The sequence below is a fragment of the Apaloderma vittatum genome, unplaced genomic scaffold (assembly GCF_000703405.1).
Source record: "Apaloderma vittatum isolate BGI_N311 unplaced genomic scaffold, ASM70340v1 scaffold44221, whole genome shotgun sequence".
NCBI lineage: Eukaryota > Metazoa > Chordata > Aves > Trogoniformes > Trogonidae > Apaloderma > Apaloderma vittatum.
In genome coordinates this window covers 6,923-17,621 of record NW_009700500.1, presented here as the reverse complement: position 1 = coordinate 17,621, position 10,699 = coordinate 6,923, and the positions used below count along the sequence as shown (strand labels likewise).

General features: G+C 37.3%; 1 protein-coding gene across 1 annotated transcript in view; it reads left to right on the top strand.

The window, feature by feature from the left end:
* The window catches only part of PTBP2 (polypyrimidine tract binding protein 2), a gene marked incomplete at its 5' end in the record, with an annotated part of 19,643 nt that extends 16,603 nt beyond the window's left edge, over window positions 1-3,040 (top strand). Inside the window, 5 exons of the mRNA XM_009878759.1 lie at window positions 63-96; window positions 547-639; window positions 996-1,212; window positions 1,308-1,385; window positions 1,537-3,040. Coding sequence (XP_009877061.1) covers window positions 63-96; window positions 547-639; window positions 996-1,212; window positions 1,308-1,385; window positions 1,537-1,666 — 552 coding nt within the window. The remainder of the gene's footprint in view (window positions 1-62; window positions 97-546; window positions 640-995; window positions 1,213-1,307; window positions 1,386-1,536) is intronic.
* Window positions 3,041-10,699: the final 7,659 nt, after the last annotated feature.

Sequence of the window (10,699 nt, the reverse complement as noted above, 5' to 3'; positions counted from 1 at the left end):
CGCTCTTCCTCGACTCTTCTCTCTTCTTGTCTTACGCTGCTTGCTCTTCTCTCCTTCTAAAGATGGTTACGCCCCAAAGTCTGTTTACCCTCTTCGGTATGTTATTGTTAGCACTATACTTTTATTATTGATTTGATTTTGGTTTGGTTTTTTTTGGTTTGTTTGGTTTGGTTTTTTTTGTTTCACCTTAATTCTTATTTGTAGCTAGCACTTTGGCTTAAAGTTGAATAGTAAATCTTTTGCTGTTTTTCTTTTGCTGTTTAAAACTCTCCATAGACACAGATTTTCTTTTAATGCATGCTAATATATTTTGCATGGTCTTTAATTTAATATCATTCACATAGCTTTGAGGGTTTATCAGAAATTATTCTTTTAAAATTCACTATTCAAAATCTTTATCTCCTTTATTCATTTGTGAGAGTGTCGAGTTTGAGTGAGTGATCTTGTGGCTGTCTGAATGTTCCCATTGATATGTCAAAGTGTATTACTTAGGTGACTGGCTTTAAAATGAACTTTCTCTTTTGGGTTACCTTTGACTTTGAAAAGGTGTTTATGGTGATGTGCAGCGTGTGAAGATTTTGTACAATAAGAAAGACAGTGCTCTTATACAGATGGCTGATGGAAACCAGTCACAGCTGGGTAAGATTATTTTTCTGTTTATATAAAGTACTTGAAACTAGGCTGTGTAAAATCAGGTGAACTAAGCATGTTTACATTTGTTGGTTTGTCTTGTGTCCTGGTTACCCACAAGATCTGAAATCACATTGCATGCGCTTGTATTCCAGAAGGTCTGCACAACGTTGTAAATTAATTCAACACATTGAATCACGTGTGATGTTCTTTGAAGTTAAATACTTGTGTAGACCTAGTTCATGATTTCAGTGTTTTAACACACTGACCCTTTGATTTGCTTGGGCGTTTTTCTTGTTTGCTTGTGTCATATACTACAAACTATTGACAGGTAACACTGAACTGAGTAATCTTGTCTTTTTCAGCCATGAGCCATCTTAATGGACAAAAAATGTATGGAAAGATTATTCGGGTTACACTTTCCAAACATCAGACAGTACAACTACCTCGAGAGGGACTTGATGACCAAGGGCTGACTAAAGACTTCGGTAATTCACCTCTGCATCGCTTCAAGAAACCTGGTTCAAAAAACTTTCAAAATATATTCCCTCCTTCTGCAACACTTCATCTATCCAATATTCCGTAAGTGTTGGCTGTCACTAAGCCACTCGTATTAACGTGAGTCACTGACTTAACTAATAATGTTTTACTTATGCCTGTTTTCCTTCTTTCTGTAGACCATCAGTAGCAGAAGAGGATCTACGCACACTGTTTGCTAACACTGGAGGCACTGTGAAAGCATTTAAATTTTTTCAGTAAGTAACTTTTCTGCACACAGTTCTAATGGAAGACTGCCAAAGTGCATTTTTGCAGCATGTCTTGAGGAAGCGTGCATAGAGGATAGCAGACATTAGGGGCAACTGCTGTAGTGTTTGAGTTCCTAATGCCGTTATTTTGTTTCAGAAGAGATCACAAGATGGCACTTCTTCAGATGTCAACAGTAGAAGAAGCTATTCAGGCTTTGATTGATCTTCACAATTACAATCTGGGAGAAAATCACCACCTGAGAGTTTCTTTCTCTAAGTCAACTATTTAACGTGGCAGATTGAAAATGAGGGTGTATTGCATTGTTTGGTGTTGTCACCTATTGACTGTTCAGGAAAGTTGGGACCAGAGTTTGTCTTCTGTTTGTTTTTTTTTTTTTTTTTCTTTACATGCTGTTATCATTCCTTGATTGTTTAAAAAAAATAAAATAAAAATATATTAAGAAGCAGTGATAATAACTGCTGTTGTTCAACTGTTGTTTAGATAAACCGTCATTTTGTTTAAAAGATTTCAACTTAATACCACAATTTTTCAACTTAGTTGACATACGTGCCTTAAAAAGGAAAACTAGTACTGCTGGAATTGCATAACTAGTAAAAAGCAGATTTGGTTGTCTGGGGCACATTGTTACATGATAATTTAAATATGTTTAGGCAGGGGTGTGTAAAAAGGTTAAGCTTTTATTTCTCTTGCTTGATAGGTTTCTTTATCTGATGGCTTATCACTTATTTTTCTTTTCAATTGGGTAAGATGCATTACTCTGAAAGAGTAAAATGACGTTATTTGATTTCTACTACTTTTTGCTTTGTGCTCTTTTTTTAAAAAGGCCTTTTTATTTCATAGTTCTGGTCTAGATTCAGTTATGAATGTAGGCATTAGTTAAAATTAACAAGGTATGGAATATTAATTTCTTAAAGGACAAAAAGTGACTTCTGTGACTTTGAGCCCTATGTGAAAAGCATTGTGGAATCTTAACCTTTTTGTACACACTCTTGTGGGATGTATCATATAAATGTCAGCACTAAGTAATGTCTTGTTCGTGGCTGAATATTTTTCGTAGATGTTTTTGAAGTTGACATGACTTACGTGCATTTCAATATATATTGCCATCTTTAGTTTCTAATTAAGATATGGAATATGGTTGTGGATTTCTGAGCATGTACAGACTGGTCAAGCTAGTTCAGGAAGTGGTGCATGTGTTTTTCAGTGGTGAAGAAAGTTTGCTGCAATGCTTGCAGGAAATTTTGTGGCAGTTTTCTAAAACTGACAACCAGGTGGGACCAAAGTTTATGTGCCTTTTAGTCTTAATTTACCTTGCATTGTAATATTCAGTTTTAATAAATCTCTTCAAAATATTTTGTATTTAGAAATTGATCTGACTTTACTATAAACATGACTCAGAATCTACAGATCCAGTTAATTTGAAAGCAGTTCTCTGTCAGTCTGAACTGTTATCTTGATTCTGTTTAAATGACCAATACTTTTTGAAATTGGTGTACTTAGTTTCAAGGTTCATAGATTCTGTTATCTATGTAGAAAAAAAAGGTCATGTATATTTTCTATTAGTTGAGTTTTTACATCTTTAGAATTGTAAAATTCAGCATAGTTTGAAAGTGGCACAATTAAAAATTAATTTTCTAACAAAGTTGGGAGGTTTGATGGTTGTTTAATTTCATTTTGTGTGTACTCTGCTTACCTCTGTAGCATGCTCAATAAACACTTCTGTAGCTCTGTATTCACCTTTTCTGTCTTTCTCTGCTGCTTTCTATCTCTCCTTTTCTTTGTTTTTCACTTCTACTGTGCTTCTAAATTCATGTTTATTCTCTGCCAGGGTGGGAAAAGCATAATATTAAAAAATACAATTTGTGGCTTTTTACCATAAATCTGATGCTGTGAAAAATACCAGCTCCATTTTCAGAAAGAGTTTGACCCCTTTGCAGGAATATGAACATATTAAACATTTCCCACCCTGTTATAACTTACTGCTTTAAAGACATAAGTTTTATTGTAGTTCGTTAGCTCGCTCTTTCTATCTTTTTAGTTTCTAAGCAGATTTATGCACTAATAGATCTCAGGTTTGCCATGCTCTCTTGCTGCAGTTTCATCTTTCATTTTTTTGTGTCTGCTAAAGATTTTCTACTAATCGTACAGTATACTCATGGGTTGAAGTAACAAAGTTTTAGACATTACATTAGTGGCCCGTACGTATTCCAGACCAAGATAGTTCACCTTTTCAGAGACACAGGTTCAAATGATTGCAAACGCAGTTTGGGCACTTTAATAGTGTTTCTTTGCATTACTTTGAACTTTGCGAGATCTTTTCCTCCTTGATTAGAAACTTCTTTAGTCCCCTTGTAAGAGTAACTGTATGATCCTGAAGCATTACATTGGTAAAAGCTGTCAGTGTTCAATTTGAAGCAATTTTCTGTCGCTTCTACGCTGTAGATTTATCGATGTCAGATTACTTCATAGTCTGATGTCTGTTCTTTGGGTTGGCTTTCAAATCAGTAAGTAGCTATCAGCTTTTTAAAGGTCACGGTATAACATAGGGGGCTTGCATTAGTCGTCACTACATTAAATAAAATGCATTAGGTTCCTGCCCGTTTTTTCAGAAGTTCACCGAAGATGTGCCTTCGGTTACACTCCAGGTACCACAGTGATCACCCGGTCACCAAATGCTAGTAGAATCAGATTAATCCATACATGAAACTTGTGAACTAACATCTTTTTACAATTCTAGCACCCAGATGCATTGATGTGACTATCTCCCAGTTGACTTAAACAAAAGTTAAGGGTCTGACTGAGCTGATCTCTGAAATTTTTCATCTATATAGGATGGTGTCCCATAGTTTTAAAAGTAAAAGCGTGTCAGATTTCCTTTTGCATATCAGAATGTGCTTGCGTGTTTCAAATAGCAACGTCAATCACAGTTTACCGTTCCATGGGTTCAACTTGTGCTGCACTATTTCCACTCTAAAACTTCTGTATCAGATCACATAAGGTGATTGCCATTGGTACAATTTTGAATTAACTTTAAATATCTGTAGTGCTTGAATGTGTACAAATACAGGGGTTTTATAAAACTGTAAATTACGCTTTCCAGGCTTATTTCCTTAAAAAGAAGTTTCTACTTTTCTCATTTTGAAACTTTCTGTGGCAAAAACATCAAGGGAAAGACTATATTTTGAATTTGATTTGTTATAAATTCAGTAACTTTTATTATGAGGTTTTATTTGTATCAGCCAAAAAGAAAAGTATTGGTAATCATAATTGTCACAGAACTGTGTTTTTATTAACTCAGTGAAGAAAATCACTGTGGAGTTATTGATAGTTAGTCTTTAAAGTGGTATCTTTTCAGAAAGTACAGTTTATGTCCTAATTGCTAGAACTTTACTTTTCTTGAGATAGTACTGCATTTTGTATAGGAATTTGTACATTTTTGTTGTTACAAAATGTAAATAAGTTTCTGTTGTATTTTTAACTCTTCAAAATATGACAATGCAAAGCATCATTTTTATTAAAATTTTACTTAAAATAAGGTTTATGAATAACTTCTTGCACTGTGGAAGGTGAGTTTTCAGTTTATGTTAGTAGAACTTTACTGTAGTCATGTTGATACTGCAAACAATTTTTGACAGAATGAGGTTGTTGATTTTTTTTAAAATCTTTTTTATTTGTTTTGGGAATTGTTATAATTTTCTCTACTGGAGGAGTGAAATTTGTTGGAGAAGTCCCAAAATGATTCTTTGATCAAGTAATGTCCGCTGGCAAATACAATATGTAAATGAAGTAAAACAAAACCTGATAGCATTCTAACTAAAAATTGTGGCAAAACTTCAAAGTTAAGTGAATGCTCTCGGAACTATTTCTGTATATTGTGATTCAATGTGTTACTAAAAGGCACATCTGCCCCACAGGAGTTGACAGCTCATATGTCTATTTGTAGATCACTACTTTTAATATTTTACATTGTTTCATATATAGAAGCCATCTTACAAAAAAAAAAAATCCCTTTGATTCATTGTAAGTTTCCTTATGTTTATTATAGTATGCTACAGCATGAAAGCACTAGTCAAACATTTATCTCCAGTATGGTTTTCCCAGTATTAAATGTCTTACAGTGAGTAAGTCTTCTTGAAAAAAATTGTGTTGGGTGGGAGAGAGGCTGAAGTCTGTATCTGTTAGACCTTACTCCATTCTGGAGACTGAGACAACCTAAAGTTCCAAGTTTTGCTGAGATGGACGAATATTCAGTTAAATAATTTGGCAAAATGTGCCCTCTTCTGTAGTCCTGGTATGTGTAGAAAGGGCTGCGTGATTTGTGAATGTGGGCAAGATTGTATTTGAAGAGGTTTTTTTAGCCTGATCTTGGTCGTGCAGCTTCTGCAGTGAGACCTCCCTGCTCGCAGCTGCAGTCCGTGAGTGCAGTTCTCGTCCACGCACAGGAGAAGGAGAGAGACTGATTTTTCCATAACAGTGGGATTGGCATGCCTTGGTAATCAGTGGACTGCAGTAATACTAGCTATAGAGAATGATACTCTTACAATTACTCTGTTAGTCAACAATTTACTCGCTAGAACCAATGACAAGATTCCTGTGTTGCTGAGGAATTGTATGCTGCAGTAGTGAAGCTTTAGAGAATTTCTTTAATTTTTTAACGTAAAATTTATTTTGAATTACCTAGTCCGAGTCTCTTGAGCTGTGAAAATCTCCACAGTGTATATTCACACACATGGGTGCATGTTTCGTCTCTTCACAATTGTTAACAAAAGGAGACTAGCGAGTTCCTGCTTCACCTCTAAAAAACTGTCATTGTTACTGTATGATATGCCTTTTTAATTTTTTTTTTAGATTACTGAACTTTCTCCAGATGAACAAAGAAGACTGTTATGTTGGTTTGGTTTTCCCCCTTCAAAGCTTACAGCATGTGATGTTTAAAGTCTGTGCTTTCTCTTGTTTAGTTCTCTATACAGGCAGCGAAGGAAAAGCAAAGAACTTTTCTTCCACTACAAAATGTGAATTAAATGTGAATTGCCTTAAATATCTTAAAAAAAAAAAAAAGGCATCTCAAAATAGCACTCCTATTATTGAAGAGTTCTGCATATTTTATGAGGTTTAGCCCAGTTTCATAAGGAAATGAGACACGGATAATTACACTGTCTCCATGTGAATGTTACATTCGCCAGATAACCCCTGTCTCCTCCCTGTCACTGCTGCACCCTTTGGCTGTTTCCCTGTCAGAGGGCATGGAGGTGTCTTGTACTAAGGTGTTACTATTTCTGTGCTCATGATAGTTGGCTTCCTAGGCCAAAGTCCTTACTTCCAGTGCTACGGGAAAGGAAGAAAAAAACCTGCTGCTTTCTCTTGGTTTGGCAGGAATTATTGAATGGCCTTGCCCATAGTTCTCTGTTTGTCTAACAGTGACAACTTGTCAGGTAAAAACCGTGATGGGGTCTGGTGATACTGGGTGGAGAGTACACAAGAAATTGGAGGGAAGGGATGTTGGGGGACCGGTTAGCTCAGTGGTTTGAGCGTGGTGCTGGCAACAAGGACCAACACCGAGGTCGCGGGTTTGATTCCCGCTCGGTCCCCATGTGTTGCCAGGTCTAGTCGAGAGGTGGCGTCCCTGCCCATGACAGGGAGATTGGACTAGATGATCTCTAAGGTCTCTTCCAGCCTATGCCATTCTATGATTCTACGATTTTGCAGCAGTTCTGAAGAGAAGAGCATTGAGGGACTTTCAGTAGGTTCAAGTTCTTTTCATGCGTAAATAGCCCTTAAAAGTTGTCGGTAAGGGGAGAGCTACTGGTTTGGGGGGTTATTTTGCAAAAAGTCTATCAAACTCAATACAGCTTGTAAGGTAAATGTGGTATGTTTTCATTTCTGCTGAGGATGCAGGAGTGTCACACCTCAGCAGCTGCGTACAGACTGCCATGGAAGCTGCTTTTCCCAGGATGAGTGCTGGTCATCCCTGGAAGCCAGCAAGACTGGAAGCCTGAAGTCTCTAGCCCTAGGACTGATACATGTCAGGGTACTTCAGGATGATTGACACTGATGATTTGCCAAAGAGCTAAATAAAGCGAGCTAGTGGGATCTAGCAAGAGATTTGTTAGAGGAGTCATCAAAAGTGACACATGTTGGAATTGGTGGTTTTTTGATGAAAAAATGTGTACTGTAAAATTTCTCGCCACTAGTATTCCTTGGAGCTTTGGACTGTCCCCATCTCCTTTAGTTCGTTTATGCTCTGGGCTAACCCCTTGCAGCATAAGCATCCTTTGAAGATGTCGGTTGTGCAGCCGAAATCATGCTGGACTAGTCTGCTCTTTTCTGAAACTAGATTTTTTGGCAGCTGCACCTGACAAGCACCGATGATTTGCTGCATGTGGTGGGACACCAGCCTCGCTGCTGCTTTAAAAAAGCATTGATAGTCCTCAGCTAGGAAATAGCCCTAGTGCTGTGCCAACAAAATGCTCTCTTCAGCATGCTGTACTTTGGTGTCTGAACATTAACCGTCAGGTATTGACTTGAAGGTAATTTGGGTATATTTTTTGTGAACAAGGGTTGTGTTTCCAAATGGAGGAACCTTTTTTCTTTCTTCCAGAGAGAGAGATATTTCCCAGTTGATGCTTATAGGAAATAGACCAGAGGTCACCTTCATTTCCCAGTTTCAAGCAAATTCTGGTAAACCTTAACCATTTTGGTCAGAGGTGTAGCTAACTCGTTCCTTAAATTCTGAAGACAGAAATTGCACGGTTTCTCTAGACAAGTCTGTATCGCTACTTTGCTGTGCTTACTGATAGAGCTCAGGAAAAAAAAAATGTTCTTGACCTACGTCTTCTGCTGCAATTGTAAGTACGGATTGATTTTTACAAAGTGGCTATTTTCAGATTCCTCTGTTTTGTGTAGCTAAACCTTGTCTTTGGAGCGTGGTTACTTTGGAATACATGGTTAATACTAGATGACCGTTTTCTCATAGGTGACTCCACACGTGATAGTTCTTAAAAGTGAAGGCATTTGTGGTGCCATCTTGTTATACAGAGGGGAATGTACTTTGGATGAATTGTTCTTTTGATTACAAAAGAAGAATGAGAATGGTAACACCAAGCACTTCTGCATTGCTGTGGATGAACTCTAGCTTTCTTCCTCCAGGTACTGTACCTTGTTTGAGTAAGTATGTAGCACATTTTGGTCCACTTTGGAGAGGTATATTCTCAGCTGTGGCAATGGAAGAAATACAAAGTCACCACCTGTTGCCACTTGGAAGTGCTTGGAGTTATTCAGCAAAATTGAAGTCTACAGAATACAAATATTCTTACTAACAAATCAGTATTGACATTTACTTGCAGTTTTCCTGTGGATACCTGGAAATAGTTAAAGTAGTTCTCTTTTGAAAGCAAAAATGTTGAAGTATTGGAACTTCTTTTCACAGGAATGTAGAGTTGCTTTATACAGGCTATGATCTGTACGTTTTACATAGGTCTTCTAAATAGGTTGTCCTGAGGAAAGGGATTCCACGTTTCATTTCTGGTACAGCTTCTACAAGTTTTGAGCCAGTTGAAAATGCATTTTTGCTGACCTGAAGGAATATGCCCCTTTTTAAGTCCACACTAGCTTCCTCATTTTCTGAAGGGAATTCTGTAAATCATAGCTTTTGTCAACATGGTTTGCACCAACATATATGACATATTCTTCCATAGCTAAAGTAAGATACAGAGTTTTTCTTCCTATGTTGGGAGTAGCTATCCAGCTGCCCTGTACACATAGAACTGCTTCATAAGCTTCCAGATAGATGTATTGGAAAGTAAATGTATTTTACTTGGTGTACTTCCCAATATTGTAAAGCCTAAGCTTCCTTAGTACGAAATCATGCTTGAAGCAAAACCTGGTTATCTGCTGCAGCTTCTAGTTTTCTAGGGATCCAGGAGTTGCAGATTCAGTGGCTTCTGTGACCTGCAGCATTTTTGAGATCCTCCTGTGGCCATGGCAAGTTGCATCTATTATTTCAGAACTTAGAGACTGTGTAGTTGAGTGGCATCTCTGCCCAGGACAGGGAGGTTGGATTAAATGATCTCTAAGGTCCCTTCCAGCCTAGGCCATTCTGTGGTATGGTATGGTATATTGTAGAGTGAAATTAGGGTGGTATGCACTTACAGCTCTTGGATTAAGATACTGGGTGGCCCTAGAAAAATCTGGGAGTCCTCCAGTCTGTTTTGAGACGGTTCCCTCATTGGAAATCCTTGAATCTTCTAAATCAAAGTAATTTCAGCTTCACTTAATATTTAGCTACCTGAATAACATTCTGTTTATACTAAGACAGAAGCTCTTCAAATGCTTTATGTTTTTAGAACTTAAAAAATGTTATGCTCTGAGTCACTATTTTAAAATAATAATAATAATGATAGTTTTCTGCTATGCTTATCAGTCCCCTACTTTGTAATTTTTTTGGTATGCCTGGCAGTAAATGTTACTTACATTTGTGTTAGTTGTAGAACTCAATGAACTTGCAGTAGGATTAGCGTTTGGAACAATAGGCATTAATTTCTTGTGCTGGAAAAAATGAGTCTAGACTTCTGCTATTTAGGAGGTTGTATCTAGGCAACTGCTACTGAATGCCAGGATTTTCTCTTTTGCAGACATCTGCTCTGCCCTACCAGAACGATATTTCTAGGGAGAAGAAAAAATTCATCCAGATGTAGTGACCAAATATGCAAGGGAGAAGAAACTGAGAGAAAGTGATGTAAATATTGAATTGCTCCACAGGAACTTCAGTTCTACAGAGACAAGACAGTGGCTGAGTTTCCTCTGCTTGCATTGAGTGAAAGGTGATCACCTGCAGGGCAAGTGGTCTCAGAGCTGTACAATTTCTGAGTTTCAGCCTATGTCCCAGCACCCCTTTTTATAAGTTTTTTTTTCTTGCTTTTCAGTTTCAAAAATGATTTTGCAGTTTTTAAAATTTCAATGTTTTAGGTTTTGTTTTTTTTTTTTAATTTGTCAAGCAGTACTGTGGAGATGACTTATTTGATTGCGAGGCCAGGTTACCTTAAAAATGGAAACAATATAACACACTGAATTCAGCTGAGCCTTTGCAGACTGATTTTCTTAAAATCGTTTGCAGATTAACCATTGTCACAAATATAGGTCTGATCTTTGGGCTGCCATGACCTATACCACAAAAGCCCTAACCCTTGACAATCTGTTGAGTGAGTACTTGTACATCAAGTTGCGTTTCTCTGTGGGGTAACAGAATGCCTGTTTACTGCCTTCTGTTGTTCACAGGTACTAACGACTCCTTCCACTGATAAAA